The 13,558-nt window shown below is 35.5% G+C and overlaps 1 protein-coding gene across 1 annotated transcript in view; it reads right to left on the bottom strand.

Annotated features, from left to right (window-relative positions):
- The window catches only part of GULP1 (GULP PTB domain containing engulfment adaptor 1), a 213,210-nt gene that overhangs the window by 33,733 nt on the left and 165,919 nt on the right, over window positions 1-13,558 (bottom strand). The window contains exons 7-8 of the mRNA XM_064286908.1: window positions 10,580-10,696; window positions 9,800-9,892 (exon numbers count right to left, since the gene is read on the bottom strand). Of these exons, the coding sequence (XP_064142978.1) occupies window positions 9,800-9,892; window positions 10,580-10,696 (210 nt within the window). The remainder of the gene's footprint in view (window positions 1-9,799; window positions 9,893-10,579; window positions 10,697-13,558) is intronic.

The following is a 13,558-nucleotide window of genomic DNA, read 5'->3' on the forward strand; positions in this document are numbered from 1 at the left end:
CAGTTGTGAAGAATCATTTATATTGGGGTTTTCTTTCACCATAACACACTGAAAACTCTTTATATATACCAAACCCACCTATATGTAATTTCAACGTGAATAACAGGATTTATAATTCACTTCAAGCTTTCTCAATTAATGCATTAATTGATGCCTCTAATTCTTTAAACAAACTGCTGTGAACGTTGCCAATTTTTGAGTATTCTACCTTTAAATTCCTCAGAGTTAAAAGCAAACAAAATCTAGAGTTTGGCCCAATTAAGGTGGTGGCTTAGGCAGATGCACCATAACATCCTCCTGCAACAAAGGCTAGAAAAACTAAGTGAAGCAGATACAGATAACGACCTCAGAACCCAAAAAGTCAAATAGAAGGTTGAAGAACTTGACCGTGTACCAGCTGCAAGAAGAGATAGAATGAGAACAGTGGGAGCACAGAGATTCACTAATTGTATGTGCCTTTCCTGCTGGACTGGCATAGCATAGCCATTTTGGGACAGCAGCAAGCAGCATCCCTGGGTCAGAAGCCCAGGAAAGCAACTTCAAGAAAAACACCTGGAAGCAGAGATACTGTGTAAACTAACTGGGAAAGAAACAAGGTAGGCAAGATGCATGCTGAGTCTGAAGAAGCCCAAGAGGGTGACACGTGGGAGTGCCATAGTCTTGAATCTAGGGAAATACAGGGAAGTGCTACTGGAGTAAGGTGATAGATTGACTCATTGGAGCCTTAAAAAGACAGAGTAAATAAGACAGAAGTGCACATCTGCAGAAGGGCAAAGGGAAAGTACAGGAAGGTGGGCAAGAGTTCCAGTGTCCATGGTAAGCACAGAGAAGGGAAGGAGCTAGAAACTAGTGATGGGACCACTTAACAGCAGAGGTGCCTGTACATTTGTACAAGAACTGCCTATTGAGCAGTAAAACCATAAAGTAACAATTAGAAGTCCCCTCAACCTGCCCTGTACCACTCCCTTCCCCTTCTCTTTGAGCAGGCCCAACCCACTAATCAACCACATGGGCTGACAGGTACTCTTGTGTCTGGCCCACTCCAATATTGCTGGCTGCAGTGACATCCATCCACACCCTGCCTGATCATGCAGGGAATATGTACATGTGCTGAGCCCCACTGCCCTTCCCATCCTTTCTGTGACAACAATCTGTGCCTGCTCAGGGGGCCTGCCTTGTCCATTTGGATGGTGCTGCTGCTCTGTGATTATGAAGATGACCTATCCTGCTCTACAGAGCTCAACTAATTGCTTGTGCCAAAGCAGAGAAAACATGCTGTCCCTCAGGAGCTGTGGAGGGATCCTGACCACCTCACATCAGGGAAGGGACCACTTGCACCTCCCTGCAGTTGTCTAAGGGAAGACATATGTGCCTAACAACAGAAGACCCTCATGTGTGGGTGATTCACCATACCCACCACTGAGAGGAACAACCTGTAGCACAAAAGTCACACATAGACCAATATCAGAAGACAACCATTAAAATAATACAAAGGAAAGAGGTAATCTAAACAGAAAAGGAAGACACTAAGCCCCTGATATATCAAAACAAAATAAAGATAAACAAACAAGCATGCAATCAATAAACAAATATATAAATAAATAAAATAAAAACCTTCATTTAATGTTTTGAAGATAGCAATCAATTACAAATCATATGAAGAGACAGGAAAGGATGACTCAACCAAATTAACAAAATAAAGAGATAGAAAAGCTCACTGAGGAAGAACAGATAATGGAACTACCTGATAAAGACTTCAAAAAACTAGTATTAAGCCTTCTCAAAGAGATCAAGGAAAACATGGAAAAAAGTCAAGAATAATTCTGGAAAACAATACAAGAACAAAATGACAAACTCAACAAAAAATAGAATCTTTACAAAGAGAGCAGCATGTGAAAACCAAAATATCGCTCATAAAGGGGCCTCAATAAGAAAAAGCACTGATTTCTCATCACAAACTCTGTAGGTAAGAAGGCAATGGGATGACATGTACAAAACCTTCAAAGGAAATAATTGTCAAGCAAGAATTATATATCCAGCAAAACTGTCATTCAAAAATGAGGGCAAAATTAGGACATTGTCAGATGAGTAGAAATTAAGGAAATGTGTAACCTCCAGACCACCCCTATGAGAGATATTAAAGGGTGTCCTTCAGATAGAAAACTGATGACATCAGACAACAGCCTGAAATAAAGATACATGATAATATCACCTTCTTGCCAAGCCAGGTAAAAACAACACAATAGTGAATTAAGTCAATTTCTAAATACAACAGATTGTTTTAAAAGTAGGATGTTAAACGTAAACCTCAAGGTAATCGCAAAGAAAATTAATAAATCTATTCACCAAAATAAAGAATAAAAACACTCGGTAAGCACAAAAACAATAATAAATGAAAGGAAAAAATTCGAATACAAAAAGAAACCAGCACAGACAGTAAAGAACAACAAAGAAATCATTAACATCACAAAAAAGTATAACAAAGTGGCTGCAGTAAATTATTCCATATCGATAATCACACTGATTGCTAATGAATTAAATGCCCCAGTCAAGCGACAGAGAGTGGAAAAATGGATTAAAAAAATATGAACCATCATTATGACGTCTACAAGTGACGCACCTTAGGCTTAAAGACGTAAACAGGTTAAAAATCAAAGGATGGAAAAAAAAAGCATGCCAAGCAAACAGTAACCAAAAGAATCCTGGACTGACAATATTAATACCTGGCAAAATAGACAATAAAAGACAAAGAAAAATAGTGATAATTTAATGATAAAAGAGTTAATTCACCAACAAGACAATTATAAATATTTAGGCATCCAATATCAGAGCCCCAAAATTTATAAAGCAAACTCTAACAGAATTAAAGAAAGCAAGAGGCAGATCTACAATAATAGTGGGAGATTTTAACACACCACTAAAAAAAAAAAAAAAAAAAAATTTTTTTTTCAACAATGGACAGAAAAACTAGAAGGAAAATCAGTAAAGATATAGAAGACCTGAATAACACTATTAACCAACCAGACTTAACAAACATACACAGAACACACCACCCAATGGCAACACAATACACATTCTTCTCCAATGCACATGGAACATCCTCCAGAATAGTTCAAATTTTAGGTCACAAAGCAAACCTCAACAAATTTAAAAAGGTTGAAATCATGCAAGGCATCTTCACTGACCATAATGATATGAAGCTAGAAATCAATAACAGGAAGAATAAGAAAAAACATAAATTCATAGAAACAAAAGAACACACTACTAAAAAACTTTTGGGTCATAGGCTAAATAAAAAATGAAATTAAAAAAATGCTTAGAATTAGGTGACAATGAAAATACAATGTACCAAAACCCTTGGGACCCATTGAAAGCAGTGCTGAGAGATAAATTTGTAGCATTAAATGCTTACATTAGAAAAGCAGAAATAGCCCAAATCAATAACTTAACCTGGCAACTTACACAAATAGAAAAGAAAGAGCAAAAGAAGACAAAACCTACCTGAAGAAAGGAAATAATAAAGATCAGAGCAGAAATAAATGAAATAGAAAACAGAAAAACAATAGAAAGAATCGACAACACCAGAAGTTGGTTCTTTGAAAGAATCAATAAAATAGATAAACCACTGGCTAGGCTGATAAAGGGAAAATTAAGAAGAGGCAAATAACCAGAATACAAAATGAAATTGGAGACATTACAACAGCTCCAACAAACATAAAGAGGATCATAATAGAATACTATGAAAAACTGTACTCCAACAAATTTGAAAACCTGGAAGAAATGGACAGATTCCTAGAAACACACTACTTCCCTAAACTAATACAAACAGAAGTAGAACATCGAAACAGATCCATAACAGAAGAAGAGATTGAAGATGTCATCAAGAAACTTCGCACAAAAAAAAGCTCTGGACCAGATGGCTTCACTGGGGAATTTTACCAAACATTCATAGAAGAGTTGACACCGATTCTACTCAAACTCTTCCAAAACACAGAAGAGGAAGGAATGCTCCCTAACTCATTCTATGAAGCTAACACATCTTAAAAAAAAAAAATTATCAAAAACAGCTACGAATGCATGGACAGCAAAAGAGAAATCAGATAACTGGGACCTCATAAAAATCAAATACTATGCTCCTAAAAAGACCTTACCAAAAGAATAAAAAGACAACCTACAGACTGGAAAAAAATCTTTAGGAATGACATATCTGATAAGAGTGTAATCTCAAAAATACATAGAAAACTTCAACAACTCAACAATGAAAAGTCAAAAACCCAATGTTAAAAATGAGCAAAGGACACAATTCTCACCAAAGAGGACACTCAAGTGGCCAGCAAACACATGAAAAGATGCTTGTGGTCATCAGCAGTTAGAGATATAAATCACAGCTACAATGAGATACCATCTCATCCCTGCTAAAATTACGCTGATTAAAAAAAAAAAAAAAAATCCAGAAGACAGCAAATACTAGTGAGGATGTGAGGAGACTGGAATCCTTATTCACTGCTGGTGGGATTGTAAAATGGCACAACCACTATGGAAAACAGTATGGCGCTTCCCCAAAAAACTGGAAATAGAACTACCTTATGGTCCAGCAATCCTACTCCTAGGTATACACCCTAGAGATCTAATAGAAGAGACACGAACTACATGCGTGCCTATGTTCACTACAGCACCATTCACAATAACAAAAAGATAGAAATAATCTAAGTGTCCATTAATGCATGAAGGTATAAACAAAATATGGTACATACATACAATGAAATACTACATGGTCATAAAGAATGATGAACATCTTATAATGCGGATGAATCTGGAGGACATTATGCTGAGTGAAATAAGTCAATCACGAAAGACAAATAATGTGTGATGTCACTTTTATAATAAGACAAAAATAGATAAATATACAGGGACCAACGCTCATTGGTAGCGACCGGGATGGGAGGGAGGGGGGAAGAGGAGGAATATCTCTCTAGATAAAAAATCTAGATAGTAACCAAAAAACCAAACCCGCTGCCATCAAGTTGATTCCGACTCATAGTGACCCTGAAGGACAGAGTAGAACTGCCCCATAGGGTTTCCAAGGAAACCAAACCCACTGCCGTCAAGTCGATTCTGACTCATAGTGACCCTGTAGGACAGAGTAGAACTGCCCCATAAGGTTTCCAAGGAAAGCGTGGTGGATTTGAACTGCTGGCCTTTTGGTTCACAGCTGTAGCTCTTAACCACTATGCCATCAGGGTTTCCCTCTAGATAGTAGACACTTGATATTTTGGGTGATGGAAAAGGTAGCACCAAATACAGTTGAAATAAGCACAGCTTGACCAGGGTAAATGATCTCACCAAGTTTACACAAAACAAAAGGACGTTCTGGTAAATGCTATGACATACATAAAATAGCATTTACTGGGTTCACTGGGTTTATGACATACATAATGTTGCAACAGCAGCAACAACCAAAAAATATATCTGTGGATATATATGTATGCATATATGGGAAACCCTGGTGGCCTAGTGGTTTAGTGCTATGGTTGCTAACCAAAAGGTCAGTGGTTCGAATCCACCAGATGCTCCTTGGAAACTATGGGGCAGCTCTACTCTGTCCTATAGGGTCGCTATGAGCAGGAATCAACTTGACAGCAATAGGTTTGGGTTTTGGTTTGGATGCTTATATGTACCCTGGTGGCGCAGTGCTTAAGAGCTACATCAGCTAACCAAATGGTTGGCAGTTTGAATCCACCAGCCACTCCTTGGAAACCCTATGGGGGCAGTTCTACTCTGTCCTATAGGGTCACTATGAGTCGGAATTGACTCTATGGCAACTAGTTTTTTTTTTTTTTAATATAGTTTTTTTTGTGTGTGTGTGTATACATGTATGTGTGCACACACACACACATATATATAATAAAGCAGATGGGGGCACGGTTATGAATACTTCTCAAATATATACCAAACTCACTGCAGAATTGGTTTTCTGGTCTTAGGACCATAGTCTCATGGGACAACTTTTCAATTGGCATAATATAGTTCATAAAGTTTATGTTCCACATCCCAGTTTGGTGAGTAGTATCTGGAGTCTTAAAAGCTTGCAAGCAGTCATCTAAGACACAGCTATTAGTCACTACTCATCTGGAGCAAAAGAGAAAGAAGGAGCTAGTTTACAGGACTGTTTACATGAACCACAGCCACATCTGCCTTGAGATCAGAAGAACTAGATGGTACCCAGCTACCACTGCCAATAGTTCTGATTAGGACCACAATAGATGGATCCTGATAGAATAGGAGAAAAATATGAATGAAGTCAAATTCTTAAAAAATCCAGAATTACTGGACCAACTGGGACTAGAGCACTCCCCAAGACAGCTGCCCTGAGATATACTTCAAACCTTGAACTGAAGCTATCCCCTGAGGTCACCTTTTAGCTAAATAATAGATTAAGTCACAAAATAAAGTATATCACCTGGGAGCATTGTGCTCCTTTTAAACATCATCTGTACGAGACCAAACGGTCATCAATTACTTTACAGCAAAGATGAGAAGGTAAGGGGACAGAGAAACTAGATTACTGCAATTGGAACAACCACAATGGAAATAATGAGAATTTTGACACATTGTAAAGAATGTAACTAGTGTCACTGAACAATTTGTGTATAAATTGTTGAATGGGAGTCTAATTTGCTTCATAAACTTTTGCCAAAAACATATTATTAATAAACAAAATATTAAAAAAAAAAAAAACCCACAGAGCTGCATTTCCAGGGCTATAATTTTTTTTTTTTTTTTAAGTCAAATAGGCATTTAGTGCGCATTCACGTGGGACGCTCATGTTCCTGATCTTGCATGCTTGAAGCCTGGTTAAAGTGTCCTGCAAAACTAAGGTTCCAATTTCATGAGGAAGAGCAGGTGTAAAACAATTCTAATTTAACAGGAATTTGTTCTATTGCTGACTGATGGCAAGCTATTGAATAAGGGTATATATATATTTATTATAAATTCATGTTTTGTTATTATTTATAATTTTGCTGTTGTTTTTCAAATACAATTTCAATGTTTTGTAAATTAACCTTCAGTAGAGTGACTTTTTACAAGCATGGCAATATTTCAAACTTACTAAATAATTGCAGGTAATTTATTTAATTTATTTTTAATATCAGAAGTTGGGGTTCATTTTAACAAATGTAAAAAAATATTGCTGCATTTAGAACTGTATTAATTTATTTGACAGCTTTATAACTAAAATCAAATATGAAAAGCAAAATATATTTTTTCATAATCTCTTCAAAAGGATTAAAAACATGCTAATCAACACCTGCAACAAAAATTTCAAAACCATTATCTTTTAACAATTTAAAAACTTTTCTTGAGTTCACTTCCTTTTAATAATCAAATAACTTCTATTTTTATCTTAAAGATGTAAATATCTTCACAGTGTATTAGTAATTTCAAATATCATATAACAAAAGCTGAAAAGTGATGTGATAATTCTTTGTAAAGATAAAAGGGACAAAGATATTACTGTGAAAAAAAAGAAGTGGATTGCAAAGTTATAATTTGAGTTATTTCAATAATGATCAATGCTACAATAAATTTTATAGATGAATGTAAGAAAGTTTATAGAACATGATTTTTTTTTTTTAATTCTACCTTCTAGTGGTAGTGTTCGAAGCATTTCTGTTCAGAAAGATAGTACTGAGATGAACACAATGCCTGTACTAATTATTAAATGACTTCACTTCAGGAGAACTAATCCATTTAATAACTGGCTATTTTAATAATTTTAGAGTTTTTACAATAGTGACTCAAATAACGAGAATTTCTGATTAAATTAATATAGTCATGGACAGTATGTGTATCACTTGCATATCAACTTTCATGCTCACTTCTTAGAATGGTCATCTCAGATGGTCAAAGAAACTGAAGTAAGGGTCATCTCTTCAACCTTGCTGCTCTTTTCCATTTCTGAAGCTGAACTGGTAACCATGTGAGTTCCCCAATGCGCACTCATAAACCTCAGCCCTGACCCAGGTTCTTCTCAGCTGCCTCAGTATTATCTCAAGGCAGTGTCTGCTTTGGGGAGAAAAAATAAGTGGATGCTAGTTGAAACAACATGTCCCAAATTTATCTCTTCTTCCAAAATCTACTTTGTCCCTCAACATGATACCTTAATTCTCCTTCCTCAGAAAAATAAGACACACAATGAACAAGCTTTGGTTTTCATTCAAAATGTGGTGGATCATATTTGGTTCCTTTGTCAACACAACAGCTGAAGCAAAGTTCCTGAATTCCAGGCACAGCTATCTTATGAAGACTGCGTGAAAGCGTCACTTCCCTGTTGTTTATCTTTATACTTCTATTTTTTGTCTCCAGCAGCATAGCTCAAGGTGAAACCCTTAAAGAGTCTAGAAAAAATAGTAATCCTGGTGAGAATCAAATAGTGATGGCTGTGAAGAGAAAAACAGAAAAAAATGTGTAATAAAGCCAGAGCCTAAAAAGGATGCTCCAGGATCTCATTGCACATAACACAGGTACATAGGTACCTCATTTGCAACCTCTTTCATCTGAATCATATCTGCTACACTGCTACAAGCCATATGCTAAGCAGTGTGGAAGATGAAAAAGGTGAGTCTAGAGGAAAGAACATTTTTAGACCTGTTTGCAGGACACACCAAGTTTGAAACCCTGAATGCAACTTCTTATAGAAGCATTCTTCTTCACTGTGAGGAACTGATGAAATACTCTCGTATGAGATAGAGTTTCACTGAGTTAGCCTAGGGATTAACCCAAAAATGGACTTGCAAACGATAATTCACAACAAAATCTTTTTCGAAAGTTTGCAAATATCAAAATCATAGTTTTGATTCTGACTCATAGTGGCTCTACAGAACAGAGTAGAACTGCCCCATAGGGTTTTCAAGGCTGTAATCTTTAATCTTTATGGAAGCAGACAGCCACATCTTCTTCCTGCAGAGCAGCTGGTGGGTTTGAACTGCTGACCTTTTGGTTAGCAGCCCAGCGCTTTAACCACTGTGCCACCAGAGCTCCTTAATATCATGCCATAAATTACACATTAAATAGTTTCAAAATGTAGATTAAAATATACGTGGAGACTATCAGTAGTACAGATGATCCAAACAGATAAAAAAAACTCAATATATTTTGTCTAGAAAAACTGTTTTAAATCTCACCTCTTCCTCAAAAAAAAAAAAACACTCTTAAGCCAGAATCACGTAATAATAGCATTGTACATGATACCAGCAAAAAGATTTTAAAACTATGATAACTCAGAAGTAAATAATTTAACTATAAATATTTGAATGTTGTCTGCAGAGACTACCACTTATTTTAATGTCTCAAATATAACTGCCTCATTCCCAGTAGGAAACCTTGCTGTGTAACATAATAAACCAAACCTGGTCTTGGTAACAGCCCACTTCCTATTCCTACAGTGAAGTCCAGCACTCCAGGGGTAGAGCAGACATGGGCCATTAAATCTAACCTTAAACAGTAATCAATAGGAATGAAAGAAAGACTATGCCACAGACAGAAAAAAACAAGCATATTAAAAGTTAAGAACAAACTGATGACTGAATTATTTAAAAAAAAAAAAACTTAAGGGAAAAGAGTTACTTGGAGCAACATTTCTAGTTGGAACTACCTAGGTCATTCTTTTTTTTTTTTTTTAATTAAATTTGTTTGCCAGCTTTCATCTTTATCAGTGCTTCGTTTTAAATTGCTGGTTATTATTTAAAATATTGCAGAGCTAATGATCCAGAGGTGTTCACGTATTACACATACTTACTGGAGATGTTGATACTTGGGTTATTCTTAACTGGTTTTCCAAATCTTGTACCTTGTTTTTGAGTTCCATATTTTCTGTTTCTAAGTCTTGGATCTAAAAATGAAATGATTATTGAATAACCTTCAGAAATTATTTCTTGGAAAATATTGGCCACAACATTGTCTACATTGATAAATAGGATTTCATGTTATTTAAAATACTTATATACTGTTTTGTGCACAGGGGAAAAAGTTTTCTGATAAAACTTGAGAAATATTGGAGAATTCTAGGCCATCGAAAAGACATGTTATTAAATTTAAAAAATATATATTTTTATGTGTGTGCAAATTTCATGTTCCTATGCCTCATCTTTGTGTTTTTGTGTTGCACTGTGCAATCTATACCCATAATCTTGGAGTATAACCGCAAAAGAGTGAAACGTGGTTATGATGATTGTGAAGAGAGTGGAGAAAGGGTGTAATTTAATTACAAAGGAATCTGATCTGCATGGGAAACCACTTACCCAGCATCTGCTGCTTCTGCTGCTCTGATCCCCATGAGAAGCATCAGGAAGTGAAGCAAAGTCACATGAGAACACTAAGTTCTTGTGGGAATTCAATATAAAATGGTTAAAACTGTGCAGGGGATCAGGAATGAAAAATTATAGGAACACAGTGAAAGCAGTTCCAATCAGTGTGGGGGAAATTTAATGGCAGGCCTTCTAAATTTGTTTGATGATATGCGAAGTTTCCCTATACTTAGCATCACATAAATATGAAATAACAACCTTAGTTTACTCACTCTTTTCTGTAACCCTGCAATCTGTTTTCTTGTTTCAACATCTTTTCCTCCAGATTCTAGAAATTTCCTGTATGCCAGGTCGAATGCTTGGCCAATTGTTAAAGTTATCTCTTCAGCCTTTGTAAAATTCAAACAAAGATGATTTGCGTTTTAGTAATAATAATCAGACCATTCTTTGAACCAAGGAAAACATTTACATGAGATTTTTAAGACATTCACATGGGACATTTCAAGGTACTTCAAGGGGCAATGGCTGGGGATAGAGATGTAGTAAATGAGCAAAGTAGCCTATGCTAACATAACAATTCAACGCCTTTTGGGTGTAGGCTACCCTGCCACAACATGAAAACAAGAAAAAAAAAGGCAATTAAATGAATAGCTGTTGTCTTGATATGGCAATTAAATGACTGTTGTCAATTTCTCAGCTTATATCATAGTGTTTTTCTTCCTACTTTGTTCTTCTGTGTTGCTCAAGTATTTAGCGCCTTTTAAGTGTGGTCGCCAAGAGTCGGAAACGACTCGATGGCACTAGTTTTTTTTTTTTTTTTTTAAGTGAAAGCACAGTGCCAAGTGCAATTTCTCTTGTTGCTTTGCTATTTATTTCCTCTTTCCTAATGAGGAGAGTTTGTTAAACTAGACAGGTAACTTGAATGAGGCTGGCTGGGTGATATCTATGGAAAACTTGAGGTATGCCATTTCTAAATAGAGCAACTGCTACTCAATTCCAGTTATTGTTGGCTTCTGGAAAAGGGCAATTCCAGTCTAAAGTTGTCAGATCTTCAATATGTGAGATGAGGTCATAAATCTGAATTTTTAAATGACGTCTCCCAGTTTTACGTGATTGTAAACAGTTCATGTTTTTTAAAAATACATTGCTGAATGAACAAAATGTATCTGTTATTTGGATTTGCTTGGTAAACAATTTATAATCTTTGATCTATCAACTAGAACCTGCCACACATATTATAAATCTACCAGCTCATTCTCCATTTACATCTCAATGGATATCACAAAGTCTTGTATATAAAAACCAAAAACCCATAGCCATGGAGTCAATTCCAACTCATAGTGACCCTATAGCATAGTAAACACTAAAAAAAAAATTATTTACCTAATTGACATCATAAACTTTATTAAATGCATTAATGATTTAATAATAACAGCTCATAGAAACACTAGCAGTAATATGTTAAATGTTAAAAATGCCGTGATTTATCTACTGCAAAACCAAATACTTTTTTTGTGATACGCTATAAACAGTGTAATAAGGCTTAAGTAAAAAAAAAAAATTTTTTTTTTTTACTTAGATTATTTAAATTTCTGACACTGTCATTTTTATATTCTACTGTTTGCTCAAGGATGGCTTTTAGCCATAAAAGAATATTTGTATTTAGCACAGTTAACTAAAAATATTCAAGATATGTGCATAAAATTATATAGGACATTTTTATCAAAAAAAGTTGGTAAAAAAGAGAAAATGGCACTATGAGGAAGATTAAATAAATGAAAATGCCAAATACCAAATTATGTGTGCTCGGTGATGCAAACATAATGAAAGTACTTATATGGAAAGGAATTGCTAGTGTTAGATGTTGTAATTATGAGTGATATTAGTGCTATGGCTGCTAACCAAGAGGTTGGCAGTTCGAATCCACCAGGCGCTCCTTGGAAACTGTATGGTGCTGTTCTACTCTGTCCTATAGGGTCGCTATGAGTCGGAATCGACTCGACAGCAGTGGGTTTTTGGTTTTTATTAAAAAACAGTAACTGTGGTTATATTAGGTTGTGAACTTATAACGATTTTCTTTGTGCTGCTACTTTCAAAATTTTGAGTACTTTTTACAGTAAAATTATTTTTTAATTGTTTTTTCTACCTTTATAATTATGAGTTCAAAGTACCCTTTGAATAAGAAAAAAAAAAAAAATTGCCATAAAGTCAATTCCAACATCCATAGTGACCCTACAGGATGGAGTAAAACTGCCCCATAGGGTTTCCAAGGAGTGGCTAGTGGATTTGAATTTCTAAACCTTTTGGTTTGCAGCCAAGCACTCAACCACTGCATCATCAGGGCTCCTTGGGTAAGACAACAGTTATCCTCAGATACTCAAGACATATACTAAAATCCTCAGATACTTAAGACATATACTACAGAGAATTAAATTGTCACATTGGAAGAAAACAAAAGAGTCTTCTAAATTTAACCACAATTTTTATCATTTCTATTGTTCTCCCCCCTTTCTGCATATTCAAATTTTCTCTTAGTGTCATTTCCTGAAGAACTTTCTTGTAGTGCAGTTGGAGTCCTGGTGGCACAGTGGTTAAGAGCTCAGCTGCTAACCAAAAGGCCTGCAGTTCAAGCCCACCAGCTATTAGCAATAAATTACTTCAATTTAATTATCTCAAAAAAATGTTTTATTTTGCGTTAAGTTTTGAAAGATGTCTTCAATGGATATACAATTCAGCTATGACATCTTTTTGCTTTAAGCACATTAAAGATGTCATTATATCTATGAGTTCTACTGATATTGATGAAAAGTCAGCTGTTATTCATATTATTTTTTTCTTCTGTATGTAATGTGTCTTGTTTCTCTAGCTGCTTTAAAGATCCATTCTCTAGCTCTCTTTCCTCTTTCTTGCTTTTTCATATTTTCTATTTTTCTGCCAAAATCCTAATGTGTCTTACTTGTTATTACCTTCTTTTTCCTTTAATTTGCTGAATGTGTTTATAATAATGGCATTAAAGGCCTTAGACATTACAGATACACTTGAAGTTTCCTTTAATTATCAACCTTAATCCTGACCCCTCCATCTTCCATGGAGGGAAAAACCATAGTTTGGGTATCATTACAGACACATTTTATGGGCTTTGCATATATTGAGATATATTTTAATATGCATATTTACATATGCTATAAGAGTCGTTATGAGTCGGAATTGACTCAACGGCAACAGGTTTGGTTTTTCATACAGGTATAATC

The sequence above is a fragment of the Loxodonta africana genome, chromosome 6 (assembly GCF_030014295.1).
Source record: "Loxodonta africana isolate mLoxAfr1 chromosome 6, mLoxAfr1.hap2, whole genome shotgun sequence".
In the NCBI taxonomy this organism is placed as follows: domain Eukaryota; kingdom Metazoa; phylum Chordata; class Mammalia; order Proboscidea; family Elephantidae; genus Loxodonta; species Loxodonta africana.